This window comes from Wasmannia auropunctata, unplaced genomic scaffold, assembly GCF_000956235.1.
Source record: "Wasmannia auropunctata unplaced genomic scaffold, wasmannia.A_1.0 LD334196.1, whole genome shotgun sequence".
NCBI lineage: Eukaryota > Metazoa > Arthropoda > Insecta > Hymenoptera > Formicidae > Wasmannia > Wasmannia auropunctata.
The window spans coordinates 707,007-728,538 of NW_012028694.1; the positions used below are offsets into that span (position 1 = coordinate 707,007).

Below are 21,532 nucleotides of genomic sequence, written 5' to 3' on the forward strand. Positions count from 1 at the left end.
TAAAATTTGTTGCCATTCCTTTAAACTTCATATTATAAATATGATTGCAATATTATCAAAAATATAATTCATAATATACCTAAATAATTAGAAGTAAGTCTGACGATATCAATATTACTTAAATTTTTTAATTTGTTAAATTATATTTATACAATATCTTATTATATTTTAAAAATGAATAAAAAGACATATTTTACATTAATTTTTGATAACTTATGTTATTTTAATTAAAATGCATAATTAACTACTAATTTTTAATTAGACAAAAGTTTATATTTTATTTAAAAGGCATTTAAGTTTTGAAAACTGTACGTTCTCCAGCTGGTAATACTGTTACAATATCATGGTCAAATAAAGAGAACAAAGTGAGATGGCGCTTACAATGTAAGAAACCATTGAGAATGATCCATGGATTACATGATAAATCTTCTTTATCGATAATTATTGTTATAAATTGTTGTTATTTCTTGTGGAAAATAACTTTAAAATTTTATTAAATATACCAGCGTTATATTATAAATATTTAATTACAAAGATATAATCATAATTAACTTATTTACATTTTTAAATATTATAAAGATGAGTTCGAATAATTAATTTTCACTGGAAATAATTCCCATTCTGATTAACAGATAGAAAAGCATTTTATTACACCGATAGATATAACAAAATTATAAGTCATATTTTTTAGAATATTAATTGTTAAGATAGAATAATTAAAATAAAATATTCAGAATAACATGTATTATATTGCAGATTAATGTATTTAATCTCTGTCATAATTGTTATCATAATTAATTAAGAACAATTTATTATATGTAATGTTAAAAGATTATGATACGTTTTTATATGTAAATTTTAAGAAAACCAAAAATTTAATTCCCTATTTGTTTGGACAGATTATTTTTTATTCCCATCAAACACTGCTCTTAAGAATATGCAGCTTATGCTCTTTCGTTAAAGCAATACTTTCACTTTCACTTTTTTTGGAATCAAAAAAAGCCACATTGCCAGAAGTTTGAAAGACATAGTAAATATCTTGATGCATTCTAAAATAAGCTATCAGGTAAAATTGGGATAATAGAAGGAAAGGATTTACGAAACGGATTTACAATATCCGTTGGTCAGAAAAAGCTTAAAATATTCTAAAGGCACAAGAAATAATCTTTTTTGGGTTTTAGGTTTCTTGGAACATTTTAGCTTAGAAGCATCATGCATAAAATATGTAAATCCTTCCTTTTTCTTATCGACACACATAAAAAAATAAATGAATAAATCATATAAATAAATCCTTCTTTTTTCTTCCCAACATGTTTCGCCGTGTCATCATATGTATCACATATGAAATAAGTAAAAGCAATCAGTGAAAGCGAAGAAGAATCGCATCAGCTTGATTCATCGAAAGCGCGATTTCTGTTCGTTTGAGAACACTTGAGATAAAGAGATCTGCGGAATCAACAGCAGGATGCATCTACTTTGCATACGATCCCTTTTTACGTAAGCAATTTGCCTCCGCATACGCCAATATCCTGCGCCGAGTAGGGCACATATTCTTTAGAAAGCGTGTTTATCGCATCCTCAAGATCGTGCGCGATTGTGAAACCTTCCATTACGCTAACAATGTTGCTGAAAGTACGTGTATTATTTTAATAATCATAGTATGGATCTACAGTGTTGAACGGAAAGTTTCCGGGTACCCGCATATGACGCTGTGTGGCGATTACGTAGAAAGAATCGTTCACGTCGTGATCAAGTTTTACGTGCAATGATTGGTGCTATTAGATTGCAAATTTCTTTCAGATATACCTTCGATTTCCATTGCATTTCCGCGTTGTAAAGCATTATAAAACTCTTTCCCATCCTATCGGGAGATTTTAACGTTGACGGAAAATGTCACATTCCACTAAAGACTCAGGTATTCGCACGAATCTAAATCGCATACTTATATGTGCATTATAGTATTACATTGAGTAATATAATATTTTTATATGTTTGCATAAATTAAATATGGTCCAACAAATTCTTTTTTTTTTTAATCACATGTACGAAAACAGCTTGTTTATGTGCGCTTTATACTTTCACGCAATAATAATTTACTTAAATAATATAAAATAATGATAAAAAGATAAGTTTAATGAAAAAAAGGAATTTTAGTGTATATATATATATATATATATATATATAAGACATTTATATATCTGTTTTATTTTAAAATAAATTTGAAATAATTTCAAACAAATAATACCGCTTTTTTTTCTTTTTTTCAATGCAATAATAAATCTCTTCTATCTTCCAATAAAATCAAAATACATTCAGACTCATCAATCTTATCCCTTGTCAAAGTTTGCGTATGATAAATGCGTTTTGTGACAAAATAGAAATGCTTTCCTCAACCCTTCATGGAAAATATCCTTCCGTTTCCTACGATTGCCCTTAATACGTTCCGAAACTCTCCGAAGAGAGCGGTTTCCAGATTCTCTTGCGCGACCACATTCTCACGGTCGACCAAAACCGCGCTTCTTCTTCCTTCGTTTTGTATCCGACTCATTTATAATCTGAATTATGCAGGTCTGTGAATAACAACGTGGAATTGTAATAAATAATTTCACAATTCATTATCGAATTATTCATCGAAGAAAATATTTTTCCGAACTCTAAGTTTTTCTTACATCATTGAGAGAAATGGATTATGTACTCGAGTTTCGCGGATGATTTACAATTTACACGCAATTATTCTTCTTACGAAGAAGACCTACGGCGAGAATCGCAAAGATACTTAATGCAGCATTCACTTCGATGCGCGATGTATCGTTACTCGCACAGCGGGAAGATACAGTGTAATTAAAGTCTCCCAATCTTGTCAACGTATATGAAGATATCGGGAAGGGACATACGTCACGCAGGTGGGCAAATTGATCTAGACGAGGAAGAGAGCACACGAGGGCCCTTAAGCTATCGGTCGCATGCAGGATACGTTACTTCCTGCATTCGTATTCTCTGTTTCTGGTATATATGGACAGTCGGCCGGCAACTGAAAAACTACCAGCGTTTGTCGAACTATCGACAAGCTGCACGGGTCTTCTCTCTTCCTTCTGTGTGTGTATCCTTTGCCTTCCTTTTTATACGAGTTCTATTAAAAAAGCTCATATAAAACTGGTGATCTTTTGTGGAGGTACACATAACGCGTAACACGAGGGTGCTCGAGTGCACGCGGAAAAGACGGCGAAAAAGGAAGAGAGAGAGGGGGAGGGAGAGAGAGAGAGAGAAAGAGCGGAGGAGAAGAGAGTGATGCATACACGCAGTAGATGCAACGTGTGGCGTAGGCGCCTGTTACACAACCGGAAGCGAGGCTACGGGGCGGAATAAGAAAGTTTGTGTGGACTAGCGCGGATACGAGACACACTTCAATTCTGCCTGTTCGTCTCTTTCTCGCCTCTTATTTCTCTTCTGTTATGTAATGTGAAATTGATACTCGACGTCTCGACACTCGGCAAACTCATTATGCAGTGGTTATATGCACCTCGGCTTTGCTGTAAATTGTGTAATTTCGTGTATATCGTTCAGCTCATTAAATAATGTTTTCGTATTAAGTATGTCCGTGCACACAGCGTGCGTGATCAATTGAATTTTAATAAAGCATGTAAATCTCACGTTTACCCGCTGCGTACTGCAAATCTTGTCATACAATTACCATAATTATATGGCTAGTTTGAATAATACCATTACTTTGTACAACATGGCGACATTTAATCGCGCGTACTATGACATTTGATGCGTATGTCGGCGCGAATTTTTCTTAACGGACTCCTTTTAACATGACTCTTTCGCGGAGATGTCCTAAGCCAGGCATACCGGAACAATTACATCTACGTGACCTTCGAAATAACATGTGAATCGTAATCGATCACAGGTATTTTCTACTTCCCTTGGTAGCAACTTTTTCCAGGTATAATTTCTATTTTTACTTTATAATGCGTATGTTACATCTGCTTTCAAAGAATCATCTAGAACCTTGATCATATTGAACCTTGAATTTTATTTTATTAACAAAGAAGTTTAAAAAGGTCTTTTATTCAAGAAGACGTTTCAAAAGTTGTTACATAATAGTAAATTGTTTACAATATTCTTTTACTTAACATTTTCTAATATTTTATTATTATTAAATAATTTCTTAATTAATTTTCCTTAATTATTATTGTATTATTAATATACTATTCAGACTATTCTATATATATTATATATCATGCTTTCTAAATACTTTATTAAAATTAGTTTAATTTTTTTTAAAGATGACTTTTTATGTAACAAATTACATGTCTGTTAAAGTTTTGTAACATTTTATTTCAAAGAACTTTTAACACACGTATAAAGAGAAATGCTGAAGGTGCACGTACAGAAACTTCTATTATAACCGTTTCTCCGGGATAATACCATTGCGTACTGCAATTACGTAGTGCAGGGCGACATTTAATCCCGGTACGACGTGACATTTCATGTGTTCGCCATTGCAAACTTTTCTCAAGAGAAACACTTTCGAACGTTTTTCTTCTATCAGGGGGGCACGTAATAACAAATTTGGTCGCGCCGACTTCATGGCCAATATTTTGCCGGCTAGATCCAATACCTTCGATAACGATTTCTCGAGAGAAAGCGTAAGGTTGAACGAGTGTCGGATAGCAGGACCCATGAAAGAAAGGTGAACATCTTTCAAGAGACAGGTAAAAGCCAGCGAGAGCGATTTAAGTTATTTATTTTGGCACTCGCTAACGACTCTATTCTCTCCCGATTCTCTCGCCGTTCCTCGATGGGTTTTGGGACGAAGGGTTGGTCATAAAGGACTTGCAATCTCCGGCTTTTTTGTGTTTTTACAAATATGTAGTACGGCTGGATGAAAACGCGTGTCGATTTCCTCAAAGATCTCCGAGCGGATTCCTTTCATGATCGGTTGATCGCTATCTGAATGGAGATGGACGATGGACACGTGAGAATCTAAAATGAGCGGTACATTGTTGTTCGGGCGATCTCCATCGTCAGGTCCACGCGCGATTAGTATCGACAGCGGTTGACGTTGCAGAAACACACTAAATTTACTCGACTCTTGATATAAGTAACGATCCCGGCGGGAGCGGGCGCGTTCACAAGCCGACTAGGTACATTTCAATATCTCACAGAAAAAAGAAACCTGCGCTGTCTGTGTCGTCCTTGCCGCGAAAGGACGATGGCGTACTGCTCGTTTCTTTTTCTATGTTCGATTCTCCTGTGCCTTTTGTCGGATCTTTTTTTTTTTTTTTGAATTTGCGCCGTGTGGCGAGCCATTGAGTCATCGGCATTTTTCACGAAGGCAGCCGTGACCTTCGATTTACGTAATCAAACAGGCTCACCCAAATGCTACGAACACGATCATTCATCATAATGATAATAATATTGTTCGATATAGTATATTAATTTCACATTGTATTAAATTAAAAAATCACATGTTTCATTAATGTTTTAATAACTGATATTAATTTATTCCACTTTTTGTATTGAGAGTATTTCTTTATAGTCATACTTTTAATTTAAAAAATTTAATGAAAAACACAATTAACAGAATCTCGTATAATGGCGTAGTTTCTATAATTTAATTATTTTAAATGTAAATATTGAAGTAATCATCGGAATGAACAAGAGAGTAGAGAAAGCAAACGCGCATTTGGCGCCACTAATGAATGAACATCAATGCTTCCCCTCGCTAATCGGGAACGTCTAGACGTGGCGACACGCACGATTAGGAATGGCCGTGTATTTTCGTTACCAGTCGATCAATGGACTTCGTGTTTGCTAAATGTAACTGGCGCTTTCTGAACCTCATGCTTTCGTGCCCTCCCTCGATGGACCACAAATAACATACGAAAGCCATCGGTTCGGTTCATTGAGTTCAACTCGTCTTCGACGAACGCGCCTACAATCCTCACGCGAAGATCGTTCGCTGATGATAAATTGCGAATCGTGAGTGAATCTTCATCGTAAATGCATCGCGCCTGTCTTCTGTCAGTCGGACAAATTAATTGAACAAATGGATCGCGCAAATGTTATTTAGAAAAGTCCCTCGCGCGGACGTCTTTATTTAGTCCGATGCGATCCAAGGTCGGCGGGCGGCCGTCGATTTTGCCGTGGAATAAGGATTCGGAAATGCATGGCATTGGCCGATTATTTTGTCGTACCGCAGTTCTATAACCGCAACGAATAGATTAATAAGGAATATTAAACGGCGTGATTACCATACGATATCGCTTATATTCGCGATACGCTCGTATATATTGGCGATTAACGCATCGCGCTCGAACATCGGTGCGTCATGAAACGTTGAGGTGCTTAGGATACCATAGAATTCCTCTGCTTATCCGCATATTTTCAGGGGTCAGTGAGCCCGTTCGCAGCGCGCCGCGGTCCATCGCATACTACCTGCGGTTTAGACAGTGGAAAAACAGACAAAGAAGGATAAAAACGGCGAAGGGAAGGGATAAGGGCGGATATCAGAAAGGGAAGAGACATGGTAGAGAGAAAATATTCGCACAACCTAAAATTTGTCTTTACAGATGATTCGGTGGTACAACGAAAGTAACCTTATCATTGAAGTAGCAGATGCGCGTACACAAGCGAGCAGCAACCTTTGAGTCTTCTTCGTCGTCCTCGCTCCTCGAGGATTCGAAAGGAGATTCCTACGTGGTGCCGTCATGGATTTTATACATTCCTGCATGGACGCCGTAGGAAACTTCCTTAAAACCGAAAGTGATACGGGAGACACTCATTGGCCGCTAAGGGAGAGGGGAAATTAAACGACTTGTGTATATATTGCATTTCATCCTAAGGCGAGAAAATATAAGGAATTGAAAATATGAATAATACCAATAAAAGAAAATTATGATTTGAATGTGAGAATATAAATTATAAGATGACATATAAATGTGAACTTTTTAAAATAAGGGTAACTCGAAATTGACTTATTAATAAATCTGTGTTACAAATATCAATATGTCTTTATTTAAACAGCAATGTACGCTTTTATAATTAAATATCCTACGACGAAAGAAACTAAAGAATGAGTCTTTTTAATCAGATACGTGGCAAATATTTTTACCCATTTCCGTAAAATTGCGTACTCAGGAATGAGGATGTTCGTTATGACATTTTCATTCTTGAAAAAAAACAAGTCGCTTATACGAATTGATCAGGAATGCTGATGTGTCAAATTAACGAACGCAGCGTACAAAGCAGCAGGTAAAAGCCGGTTTTAGAAAGACGCACAAGTAATTATTTCAAATTAACATAAGTCGCGTACCATATTTGGACGAGGCGCATAGGATGATGTTTTAATATTGATCAACATCCTCCACGTCAGCGTCGGTAGCTATCTTGCAACTTCGTGGCCATGAGCGCCGATTGAGACACACGGATTAATGTATTCGCCGCGTACCACGATTAAAATATTACACTGTCATTATTTTTTTACATGTTGCTAATTATGTATTTAGTGTCGCGTGAAATGTAATCAACCCTCTTGCATTATTCGAATCGTGAATTTTTCATTTACAGAAAAAGGTTATCCGTTTTATGAAACGTGTTCTCTACAATATTATATATATTATGTACATATATATATATATATATATATATATATATATAACTATTTAAAATAGGATTAATAAATACGTAATGATAAATATTTTTCAATACCATATTACTTGAATAATGCACACATCTAAAAAAAAATGTTTTGAATTTTGGGGTTGTTCGGATAGGATAGGTATGCAAATTATAGTCGCGCTGTGAAAGTACGTAAATCGATTAAATACGAAATGTCGCGGTCAAAGGACTAAAGTTACGCGGCGTTAAGGTATTTTCAACACGATTACTTCTTGGAGCAGGAAGTGACGAGGAGCACACAGCTGGCGAAATTTCAGGCACCTGGTGAAGGAAGAGTAGTCTTTCTCGAGTGGTTTGGCTGCGATCTAGAAGAGGCGGCGTAAGGAAACGGTGGAAGAAGGTGAAAAAAATTGGTGATCCCCTTCTCCCTCCTTCCTCCGAATTTGGAATAAAAGTGACGCGTGGACCAGAGAAAGCAGAGGAAGGGGTTGCCGAGAACAGGATCAGAGAAAGGTGCTTTCCAAATGGCTCGCGATTAACACTGGTATGCGGAAGGGTTAAGGGTACCTCCGAATCTCTTTTCTTTTTTCATCCCGTTTTTTTAATCCCCTACTACGACGCGAGGGGCGGTTACGGTAGTCCCGTTAGGTCAGCTCGTCGGCAAGCTGCCCCTTAAGCGGCGGTGGTGTGGTTACGGCATTTCGTTTTTTATTCCCTTATTTCTCCCGCCTCTTCACAACCCTCGTCTAACTGTGGTCCGTGTAATCTACGCGCAGCTTCCGCATTTCGGTGACGGGGATCGTTTCCAAGGACTCGATCGTTCTCACAGTCTTCGATGATGAAAGAACCGCTTTTCCTGGACAAAGAAATTCGACCTAGAAGTATGTTTATAACACTTAGCGTATACATCAATAATTTTAGATCTTATATTGTGAAATTTTTTACATATTTATTTTACAATTTGGAATGCTTATGTATTGCTTTTTTTTAACATTTACAGTAATTTATAAAGTTTAATACTTGTCATCATCTTCACACATACAGGTACACTTGTAAAATTATTTTGATACTAATATTTAAGTTTTTAAAAATTAAATTCTATTTTTTTATTTATTTCTAATTAAAAGAGCATATTTTTTCAAAATACTTTTTTATTTAAATTTTTTTATTTCTATTATCAATAATATTTAGATAATGATGACGTTTTGAGAAGATAGACAAGAATATATTGAATGTATAATGAAACAGTTTTTCTTAATATATCTTCAGAACCAATTACATCGGGAATTGATATTCTCTAGCTAAGAATTAATCGCTAGCGGCGTGCATGTTAACGTCAGATAAATTGTTAAGAAAGCGCAACAAAAAAATGCAAAGGACAATTAATGTACTAGGAACGAACTTACCATATTATATTCAACTATACTCGTGATATCTTGATGTGTCTGGGAAATCATGTTTTATGTCTATTCATGATTGTATTTAAGAATGGAATGTAAAGTTTACATTATAGAGCGCTCAACACAATTGTGCAAAGAATAATTTCTGCTGGTTTTAATTTTAATTAAAAAATACGATTATATTAATGCTTTAAGCACGTAACAAAAATTTTAAATATAAAGATTGTTTATATACATTTTAAAAAATTTTTAAACAAACACAAGATATAAAATATAAAAATAAAGAACATTAATGGCCGATAGATCGTATATCATTGGCATAAATAACGTATGCAATTCTTTTGTAGTTTTATGATGTCATAATGTTTGTCTTTAATATCATAATTACATCAAGATACGTCCCCAATTAATGGAAATGTGTCGGGTGGTCACTCCAACTAAAATTATCAGAATTGTTGTATCCTGGACTATAGCTGACGATATTTATGAGCGTAGTAACGAGCGAAACATAGGTGTTGTAACACAGTAGAAAAAGAGCTTTTAATAGAACCACAAAGGTTAAAAGCATAAAGGAAGAGAGGATCAGAACTGTACTGTATTATTACATTGTGAACAAAGTTAGATCACAATTGGTTTTGGTAATAATAACATTTGTACTTTTTCATGGTTACTCTTTTACCATTTCTCAGCTATTTCAACCAATAAGCATATCTATACATGCCAGAGCTCACTGATTTCAACATATTAACCTCCTACTGCGTAGACAAATCCCTACCAGATGGACAAACGGCTATAGATTAGGCATATTCCTTACAATTGATTTTTAAAACTAAAAATATGACACAAACTTTGATTAAATTAATATAAAATTTAGGGACTTTATATTTTTATAAAAAATTAAAATTTATCTATATAAATTCTTTATTCTAGCTATAGACTTCTCATAAATCCTATTGCAGAATTGGTGCATTGTACCAGCTATATTTCATTGAAATTTATGTTTCAAACTTACATTCTTTTCTTTTCAAAACGCAATATATATATGTATGCTATGGTAACAAATCAATCAGCACAAAAAGTCGATCAATCTCGTAAATATATTTTCTCATCTGTATAGAATTTTCTTTGAAATAGACTAGAAAGAGAATAGTCAAAAACACATCAATGCAAGGTCGTGAACCATAATGTAATAGCATCTGCAAATTTCGCCTTTTTTTAAGAATATTTATGTCTGTTTTAAGCATATTTACGACTCTTCTATTGCCTTATTCCAGATCGTCACTAAGGTTTTCCTCTTTGTAGATCCCATAACGGTATCACGAAAAACCAAACATACCTGATCTGCTAAAAGTAGATCATATATTATAACACAAAAAAGAGAGCAGACACGTAAAATAGAAAGCGATATGACCATTGAACAATAATGATTTAAAGCATAAATGATTTAAATTTAAGGAATATAAAGTACACAAATTTTTTGTAGAAACTTTGAAATTTAGGAACGAAAATACGATAAGAATAATCTTAAACTTAGAAAGAATCTTAATGTATACGCACACGTTCATTCGGCATATGTACTCGTATATTGATGAGCTTTTACAACTTATTTCTTAGAGGTTCACAAAAACAATTTAAATAAACACGCAACTGTATAGATGTGTATATAAAAAGATCTATTAATAAACTGCAAGCATATCTAAGCGAAGCGATCGTTTGTCATCGCGATTGAGAAAAACTTTATTATCCCGCAATCAGTTTCTTTGCAAGAAATACTGCAGGTGACCTCGACTTTGGTTGCAACAATCATGCTGCATTATTGCGCTCTGCAGGGTAATTACGATTAATTTTATATCTGTTCTATGTGAAGATAAAATATAATATCTATCTATAAATAATGCTGTAAAATCAATTGACGTACATAATTCTACATAATAAAAAGCTACTTACTTATTATTTTGTTATTCGAATATTTATCAAAATACAAAAGTATCTTTGTGACAAGATAAATTTTAGAACGATTCTAAATTTTAATTAAAAATATTTCTTTTTAATTTAAACTAAAATTTAATTTTAAACAAATTTTTTAATCAATCGAATTTTTTCTTAGATTATTTAAAAGTACAAGTTTTAAATTTAATTATAAACGATTGAAAATAAAAGTTTATTCGCAAGATAAGCTAATTAAAAATATAATTATTTCACAAAATAAATATTTCGTTAAATTGTAATTAAATATTAATTTAAAAAATTTTTCAAAATTTTAAATTCAGAATTTTATATTGAGATGTGAAGAACTGTAATATTAAATATTAAAAGCTTGTAAAAAAGATATATTTGTAAGGTTTATTCAAATCAAAATCAAAGATTCCGTAAACGACAGTTTTTTAATAGATACAAATGCAATAGTGAATGAATGTCTCGGCTTTCTTTGCAAAATGTTCGAAGAGTTCTGTATCATTGACGCTTATTATCGTCGATTGTTCAGTGAAAAAAGGAAATAAGCGAAAAATATCATCGAATAAAGATATAAGTAGATTGTCTTACATACATCAATAGCATGTATCGGCGTGATATAAACAAAACTGCATATCGCATTCGTAGCATCATAGATCGCCTGCATTTACTATTGAAGGGAGAGAGAGCCGACGGTCGTGCTGGATAGTGATGGTGGGGATACCGGCAGAAGGAGAAGAACAAGCAACCGAGAAGAGAATCCACTAACCTAGTGCCTAGTCGCCTGGTGGTCTGCAAAAACAAAAGAGATGTGTGTGCCACGTGCCCTAGGCGCCACTGATCTCCGATATCTCGCGATTAGCAGCGGTACTTGCAGCGATAACGCAAGTTTCTTCGAGTAGCTTCGACGAGAGGGTGGAATTGTAAATCGCGATGCGAAGTTGTTAATAATGAAAAGGACGGAAAAATGACAAAACATTGAATCAAAAGATGCGAAAACGTCACCGTGTAGAGACATCTTAAGCTTATTACTTTCTGCTAAAGGTTAAGGCTAACTGTGGTTTAACTCGAGGTTTAGCTGTAACTAATAATTACGGGTAAATCAAAGCCCATAAATATATTCTTAACCTATGAAAATATCTCAGTTTCTATAGATAGATAGAATTACTTGGTGCATCTTCGATAAAGTAAGACTGTGTTATATCATAATCATGATATACTTGCCACGTGTAGGAGATATATACGTCTCTTGTGTTTGACATAATTCTGCTTGTTCGTACATCTCTCATAAGTTGTGAAGATCAAAGAATTTGAGTATTTCTTTATTGAATATGTAATATGTATTAGAATAAAGGAATCGATAGTCTCTCGCTCTCAAAACGACCAAAAAGGCAGCAGGGTAAAAGAAAGAGGGCGGAAAAAGAGCATCGCATTTAGAAATGACTCAATCATAGAAAGTCGAGAAGTCGTTCACGGACAGCGAAATAGTTGTATTGCATTATCCTTGAAGGCCGACACAAAGGAAGCGGTGAAGGAGGTGACGGGACAAAAAGGGCTACCGTCAACGCTCGACAGCTTATTTCATATTTTTTATTTTTCTCGCACTTATCATTTTTGTTGTACAAAGAAAAAAAGAAAAACAAACAGCTACGAACTACCTATAATTCGCACGAGAGCGGAAGGAAAAATTAATTTAAGAGAGACAGTTTTCGGAATTACACACACACGCACGCACACATACATACACACACACATACATACACACTCACACACACACACACACACACACACATATACACATATATATATATATATATATATATATATATATATAAAATTTCGTTACCAATGCCGTGGATCTTAGTCGGGGTAACGTTCAGACATACGGCGACAATTGCAGTGATTCACGATTAATAATAGAAACTATTGACGCGCTCTTCCGAACGTGACCTCAAGTAACGAACTCTTATCGGCCTTACGGATCGTTGCGTTCCAATAGGGAAAGGTCACGGGGATCATGACGAGGAGAGATATATAATACGGTGTCGAATGCGCGGCGATGATCGCGGTCGATCGCGAGCATCTCGATTATCGAGGTGTCGATTTTCCTCGAGATAAAAGGTACAAAAATATATATTTATTTATACTATATGTATATATATATCTCTTATCTCTTTCTTCGCTTCTCCTTCAGTCCCGCTTGTCTCTCACACACGCATTTGTACTAAAAAAAAAAAGAAAAAGAAACACTCGCATCCTTCCCCGTGCACGCATGCGTGCATTCGCCTCTTTACTTGCTAAAAAGAAAACGCGCATCTCCGACTACCTCCTCCCGCCCGCGTTCTCGCTTTCATACTCGCCATCCCCGTAGCGGAACTCGGCGTCTTAACGAAAAAGAGTCGCGAGAGAAAGAGTCCCGAAACACTTAACGAGTAACAATGAAAAAAAAAAAAACAAGAATAATATTAATAATAATTGAATAAAGATGATAATAATAATACAATAGATTAATGATAAAAATAATAATGGTAAAAGATGATAATAAAAATTAGAATAATAATTAAGGAATAAAAAATAAAGACAGAACGCGAACGTTTACCTATGTGCTACTCGATCGTTGTGGTAATTAAGAGAAATACGGTAACTCGTACATATATACGTAGGTGAAGAACACGCGCTCCAGCTCGCGCAGAAGCGCGGCTAAGCGCTTCGGTCGGTGTTGGTGTGTGTGTGTGTGTGTGTGTGTGTGTGTGGTGTGTGCGCGCGCGCGCTCGTACGTGCTCGTGTGCAAGAGCGAGTTGCAATGAGCTCGAGCACCAAGCGAGTCGATATATGCGAGGAATGCAAAGTACGCGGTCGTCGTGGTTCGAAACGCGCGAATCGCGCGTTACGACATAGCCGACGGAAAGAAGTTATGTGTAACAATGCGCGACCAACGTATGCACTGCGATCGCTTCCTGATAATAATTGTAAAGGTGTCTGATCGATTTCGCGCGGATTCCCGAAGGACACCGCCATACGTCGCACAAGCGCAAACGATCAGTTTGTTGGACATTCATGTATCTTCTGTGTAAACGGTGATTTCCGCGCGTAAATGTTATCTTTGAGTAAAATCCTCGATTTCGGAAAAAAATCTTCATTTTTAAATTCATTATAAACCCGTAAACAACGGTAAAATTTATTTAAAAAATACATTAAAATTTTGAAAACTGGTCCGGAAATTAGATTTTGATAGGCGAAAATGGCATGCTGCATTTATCGCAGCTAGTGTATTGATTTTTCGTTTTAAATTTGTTAATCGGATACTTAGGCAAAAACTAATAAACTTAATTGGAAATTTTCAATGATTTCAACAATAGTTGTTACCAATTATGTTTAAATATTATAAATTATTAAAATAATGTATACTTAAAAAGGAGCAAATCCTGATTCTCGTTAATTTTTCTGAAATTCGTTAAAGTTTGTTGTTTAATTTCAATTTTTTTCAGCGCAGTATGTGTAATATTAAAAATCATTGAATATAAAATTCTGTATAAATGATTCAGACTGATCTTATTTACAGTAGCAAAGTGATTTAATATCTCGTCTAAATTTATCTGCATAATTCTCGGTAGTTTATATAACGTGAATACTAAAGAGCCACGCCAAGAGAGGAAACGGGATTTTCCTAATCAATTCTGTTTACTGTTTTTCCAATCAGTATGTGTGCTGCCCGACGATATCATCGACATTTGAAGTAATAGGAAAAAGATATAGTAACGGTGATCATATTAGTCGTAACAATGTTGATAGCGTAGCGATAACGGTAACAGCGCGTTGTTGTGCGCGCAAAGTGTCTCGATCAGTGACAGGCAGTATAAGTAGCGACTAATAATAGCAACAGCAGTGATAATGAAAATAAAGCGATATTGAAAAGTTCTTTTGGCGATAGGCCCAAGTATTACCCTTCTTGTGACAGCCGCGTTTCACTGCGTTTCCGCGTGACCACCGTGTCTTAACGCGCTTAACGCACAATATATAAATTTAAAAAAATAGCATCTTCTCGGGATTATTACATCGGCAGTGTACGGCGGTGCGCGGAACATTCGCGAATATCAATAGAAACAAACATGATCCCTCCGGAGTGTCCGTATTTGTCGCCCTCGAGAGTCGCGGTGCGTGTCTCCGCGAGAGACCGAAATGAAGAAAGAGATGGAACGACTAGGTGGCGAATTTCCATGGCAGTGAAAAGTTTCTGATCCTTCCATTCTCGAATAGACTTCATTGTCCTCGTCGTCGGAAATGAAAACGATGAAGTTATACTCGACGGCAGTGGTGTCGTTGCTGGTTGATTCCTGAAACAGCCAATAAAAAATGGCTCTATTAATTCAAGACTCATTAATAATGCAGGATTAGATTGTACGTAATACAAGATATACGTATCATAAATAGAACGGTATTAGCATGGCGATTAGCATTTGTTCAGGATTACGTCTGCTCATCGTATTCTACTTATTTATGTATATAAATAGATCGCAATAATAGTATATCGCCGTAGCAACAAAGTATCTAATCTTAATTTTTATTTCTCAATATATTTAGTCGATGTAAGTGCAGGATCATCGGCTATCGGTGCAAGTAAATTACAATATTACACGTTAATATTCTGCGTATCGGTGTTTGTTAATACCGCGAATAGGAATAATTCAAAATGTGACAAAACTGGTACATTCACGGAGGGCGCAGCGTAATACAGAAGGTGCAGAAGTGGGTGGTGCGCCGGAATGGCAGGGGGAGAAACGAGCGGCGGGATATTCTGATCTCAGCGAAGGCCGCCTAGTGCATTCTATAGGTGAACAAAAACTGCATAGGAAACCACGCCCTGGCAAACGCCGATCGCGTATCCTCGGGGACAATTTGCCGGTAACGCGAGAGAATACATACACATATCCGCATAGCATCGGCTGCTGCGCGAGATGCGCGCGTCTAACAGCGCGAGAATCACTTGCGCTTCCATTCATTCGCGCGTGTCCGCGCGCTTCCTGCAGCCTCTCGCGCGTTCGAGAGTACGCGCTCGAAATGGAGATAACACTATGAAGCGTATGTAACAGCACGCGATTTAGCCGGTTCGCATGCGGCGCGCGATAAGTGGATTGAAATGCGCGGATACGCGTCGCTGTATGCACACGTGTACGTGAAACAGCATGTGTACGAAGACGTAAAACAGACGGCCCGAGTGACCCGCTGGCTACCTATATCCTACCTACTTGAGGCCGACCACCTTCCCACCATCAGCCTACCTGTCTACGCCTGTGTGCGCTCGCTAGGTGGATAGGCGCGCGCTTTATCGCTAATCGATATAATATATCTTCCGGCTGGTAGAGTACAACGAGTATAATATGCGCGCTCGCGCGCGTCGAACGACCTTCGTGACGATTTCGCCGAGGTCACTTTATTCGCTCGATCTTTTTTTTTCTTGCCGCGCGTCGTTACGGAGGAGTGAAAGAGAATTCGAGGAACAGAAAGGTAAAGCCGAGAACTATTGTAATTGCAATGCAGACGTATCGCGACAGAGTCGTTACGATCGACAGATTCAGGAAACGGAATCGCGCAGCTGCAACGACGGCAAAATATCAGTATGACAGAGGTTGTACGAGGAAGGAAAATTTCAATTAATAATTCGTATAAATTCCCATACTATGTAGTTTGCGCAAGTTTTCATAAAAGATTAAGTTTTTTTAGAAAATATTAGCGACTGAGTTTAGATGGAACTAACGAAATTTCGCACGTATCCCTTTTGAAGAATTAAAAACACAAATTGTATTCAGATGATTTGTAATTGCTTCTCGAATATTTTGTAATAAAATATAAGGGAGAACGTATTTTCTTTAGCTTCTTGCTTGGTCTTTTGCTAAAAATCTCCAAAGAATACTTGTGAGACTTGGAGTGTATTACCCGCCTCCGGCTCAAAAGAGGACGTCAGTTGTCTAAAGTAGACGCGTTGAACCATCGTCGTAGAAACGGTTATTCGAGAGCGAAGGGTTTCACTTACACTTTCCAACTCGGTTATTTCTGGGCCAAGTTCGACCGAAAATGTGTCATGCAACGCCAGTTTGCTCAGGAGAAAGCAGACTCTCGAGTCTCGAAGAAGCGACGGCGACGGCGACGGCGACGGCGACGGCGACGGCAGCGGCCGCGGCCGCGGCCGCGGCAGCAACGGCGCTAGTGAGACCTAGGCCAAGATCAGCTAACGTGGAGAAAGAGAAAATAAGGGGAAGCGCAGGTACGATCGCTCCCTCTCCCTTCTTGCACTCACACGCGCGCGTGCACGCGTGCACGCGTGCGAGGGAGGGTCCAAGGCGGGCAAGAGAGGACGGAACGAATGGCCAGGCTTGGGTCCGTCGGAAAAATAAAACTAGGCAGACCAGAGTGGAGTCCGTTAGACCGCCTCCTGTACTCTCTCTTTTTCCCTTTGCGTTCTCTCCTCCCTGGGCGAGAGCGAGAGATAGACCGCGGTCTGTACACGCGTACATGCGTCCGCACGCGTATGCGTGTGCACGTTGACGAGGGAAAGAAAGAGAGAAAAAACTTAACCTAAGGCACGAGAGGAGTCCGTGGCTCCGGGCATGGCGCTGCAGTTTGCCCCTGAACTTGGTTCTCAGACTCGCCCGACTCAATGTTGACCCACTTTCTTGTCTTTACTTCTACCCGGCCGTTGTGTGCACCCGCCGGCGCCGAGTGCTCCGCACTGATTTTCTCACATCGCGACCTAGACTAGACTATTCGATTGCATTTCGCTGCTCTAGATACGTACGCGGTGCACCGATCGGTTCACTCGCGTGACGCGGATCCCCCGTAATTGCCACAAGCCGACTCTGCTCGGCCGTCTCTGCGTATCCTCTAGGAAGCACTAAGCACTTCGTCAGCAATGAATTTTTCGAGACGTGACGATAATGCTTTCACTCATCCTTGTCGCTCCTGTAGAATTTTCATGATCGAGTGGAATCAAGTCGAGCGCACGTATAATTGGTGCGTGTCGTTCACGAGGGCGTTATATCGCCACGTTATCCTTGCACAGATAAATGCGACACGGACGTGAGACACGTCGTCTATCGCAGAGCCGCCTAGACGGCCGTGTCAGACTCATCGGATTAGACGTGGCAATGTATAAGTACCGAGATAATCGTTAGTTTATATAACAAGTCATTTCCCGCGGCCACGTGATTTTCTCGTCAAGGCAATCCGCTCACCATCACCGACGCCGACGGCACTTCTATCACCATAGACCGCGTGCGCTACCGCACGCGAGTACAATTGCTCGCAGGACCTCCGTACAGTCTGCCTCGGTTGGAATGCCCACATGGGAATATCGTCATGATTGGCCCATTTTCATCCGCAGACACATCCGTAGTCATTGACCATAAATATATGTCAATTATCACAACAAGGATCACTGTAATCGTCAAGGAAGTATGCCGTGATTGCTCATTTTCGTAGCATTAGTGGTTCATTTATAATAACTAATAAGTTATCAGTAATTATAAAAATATTTGTTACATTAAAATATCTTTTCATAATATTATAAATACCAATAATATGTTGAAGTAACATTCAATTTGTGTAAGAGACACAATAAAATTACTTTGCGTCTACTTTGATTTTAAACTGCATAAAATGATTTTATTTACACGATGTTTAAAACTTTAACATTTAAATTCACAGATTAACAAATGTTAAAATAGTGATAAGTATAATTTTGTAATATCATACTTCAACAAAATCTAGAATGAGACATAACATAATTACTAATTATGTCAAACAAATTTTAAAAATAAAATCAATCTGTGTCTAACATTTATCTGTACGATATTTCTATCAATAAATAAGTTATTTAATTTTTTATTCTTATGGGTCTTTTCGTTGCTTTATTTAAATTCAAATTACTTAATTTGTAGTATCTCGTATTCTGAAAATTTTGTTAACTAGCGAAATTTCTGTTCTTAATAGATTGGAGCATTAACGATGGAGCACCAACACGTGTGGTTAAAGAAGCATGAAGTTCAGCGGTGCTCCGCCGTTTGTCTTGAAGGGTTTAAAGCCGATTCCGCGGACTTGGTCTTCGTAGGTGTTGCGAGAGACCGATGCATTCCATAGAACGCCGGTAATGGAACGCTAAAGAAGCTGCTGCTCGAGACCCGTGCGCCGCGAGAACGAGCTAAAGAGAGAGGAAGAGAAAAAGAGAGAGAGACGGAAAAAGAGACAGGCGCAAAGAGAACGAAAGAGAGAGAGACGAAGATAAAGACGGTGCGCGAGGGTGTGAAGGAAAGAACAGGACGAGAAGAAGAAAGAGAGAGAGAGAGAGAGAGAGAGAGAGAGAGAGAGAGAGAGGCAGGGAGAGAAAGAGTCGAGGCAAAGGTGGTCTTACCGCCGTAAATGCCACTGGTTGGCATTATGCCGCTTGCTTGGTCAGACCTTCGATGCATCGAACACATCCTAAGATGCCGCCTGATGATGAGTGCCTAGTATAATCGTGATATCGTTCTTTCACGGGACTATCGGGTGCTTCGAGGGAATTTCGTGTTGCACGAGCTACAACGACGGCCCTGGCCCATTTATCCTTAGGCTTAACTGGCGTCGCTCCATGATGCAGACGATATTGGCCTTTCGGAAATTTTTTTGCGCCCGCTCGCTTACTCGCGGATGGTTAAGTGCGACGCGCGAGTGCTCGTGCGCTCGCTCGAGAAAGGTCGGCGGTTATCGAATGAGAAGATTCCTTTATCGCGTGAATAGCACACTTCGAGCCGAACGTAGATGGCTGATGGCGTGCTACCGCGAATATACACTGAGAGATCGACGATGCAACAGGCTCAAGACGTAGATAAATCCGACATCGCACTGGCGACACAATTTTCCTCAATCCCCGTCACGGATCGTCGATCTTTGCTAGATGGAGAATGTTATAATCGGCTCAATGGCGAATACGATAGCGCAAGGTTGAGCATTATGCGCGATGCACGTTATGGTGACATCGTTATGAGTGGAAAGGAAATATAGGATTTTTTAAGAGTCGGCCCGACGCGATGAACTGCAAAGAAACTCGGGGGAATCCAAAGAATGTTGAATTAAAACCTCTTTGCCCCGGTTTCGTCTGGCTCATCGAGCGTGATCTTGGATAGGACAGCTTGATCGCGTGTTATTCTCTAGCCAACTATATGACTATAAACGGCCACGCGGCAGTACCCCCGGCTCCCATAGGAGTAGACAAGTCCAAGTAGTAGATATCTCGTAAGGTGAACGAACCTCCGAATCTCCTGGACATGAGAAAAAAAGAAAGAGAACCGCCGAAAAAAGAGGCGACCACAGCGGGAGAGGACGGAGTAGGTAACGAGGGGGAGGAAGCAGAGATGGCCGAGAAGAAGAAGGAAGAGGAGGAGGAGGAGGTTATGGTATTGGAGAAGAAGGATGATCATGGAACCTCGCTATAGAAAGAGATAGGAAGATGATTGGAGGGGAACGACGAGAGCAGCCGGCATCTACGATCGTAATGCCGCGCGATCTCCTCTCGCGCGTCGTAGAAACGCATCTTTATGTATTATCTGTGTTGCAGCCCAAGATGTTCCGCTAAACCGATAATATTGCGCACTCGTTCAGCACGCTAAACGAGAATATCGTGATTTAACGCGCCCACCCCGACGTTAATTGCAACCGAGTCGATTTATCCTATTATCACCGCAGTTTATGCCGCAATGTCGACCGTTGAATGCCAACCGTCCCGTATACAACGGCGTTTTTCATACGTGATAATGTTGCCGGGCAAGTCGACCACGTGTCAGACACGTGCGACGATGTTTATCGGATTATTCGAAGGAAGTATTGCTCTGAAACGTTCCAAAGGGAATTGATAAGGTGATCGTCCATCAAAGATTAATGTTCGGAGGAATGTGATGAGATGCCAAATATTTTTACAAAAATATGTAATATAATGTGTATGTATATATATATATATATATATATAATCCGTATCCACCATATAAAGAATTTGTAAAAGATATTGAATATAAATAATTTTATCAATTTGCTTTTAAACCGTTTATTTTAACACATTGAGATAAACGCAACATTAAATCACACATTTCTCAAACGCGATCGACAAAGAATTAATTGGCCCTTCGAAAGGAGATTGAAATGAGAAATGCATGCGAATTGATTTTGACCGATCACCAAATAAACTCCGCCTTAATTTTTCATTTACTCATCGAGGAAAGTTCGCGTACGTACACGTGGATCGCGACTGCCACCTTCACGTATCCGACCACGTTCACCAAATTCAAATATGAGAATAATGCCATTGTTATGCGTGATACGTTGCTCGCACAAAAGTCTGCCTGCCAAAATCCACGAGCCCTCCTGGGTTCGATAGCATCACGGTGCCTTGTTCTAAACCACGACCGATGTGTCACGATCGCGGAACGAGGAGTACGATTCGGAACGCCTATTACTGCGGGGAGGGGGGGGGACGCAAGAGGGAGGAAGAAAGACGGCGGTGCGACACGGGAAGAGAAACCGCGCGTTCG

General features: G+C 38.4%; 1 protein-coding gene across 2 annotated transcripts in view; it reads right to left on the reverse strand.

The window, feature by feature from the left end:
* Window positions 1-6,547: 6,547 nt before the first annotated feature.
* Window positions 6,548-21,532, reverse strand: part of LOC105459384 — a 39,362-nt gene continuing 24,377 nt past the window's right edge. The window contains exons 2-4 of one of the 2 annotated variants that reach the window (XM_011705345.1): window positions 15,089-15,313; window positions 7,896-8,482; window positions 6,548-6,797 (exon numbers count right to left, since the gene is read on the reverse strand). In XM_011705345.1, coding sequence (XP_011703647.1) covers window positions 8,450-8,482; window positions 15,089-15,313 — 258 coding nt within the window. In that variant the 3' untranslated portion in view covers window positions 6,548-6,797; window positions 7,896-8,449. Of the gene's footprint in view, window positions 6,798-7,895; window positions 8,483-13,624; window positions 15,314-21,532 lie in introns of those variants that run through there. The other variant, XR_975676.1, reaches the window with a different exon arrangement.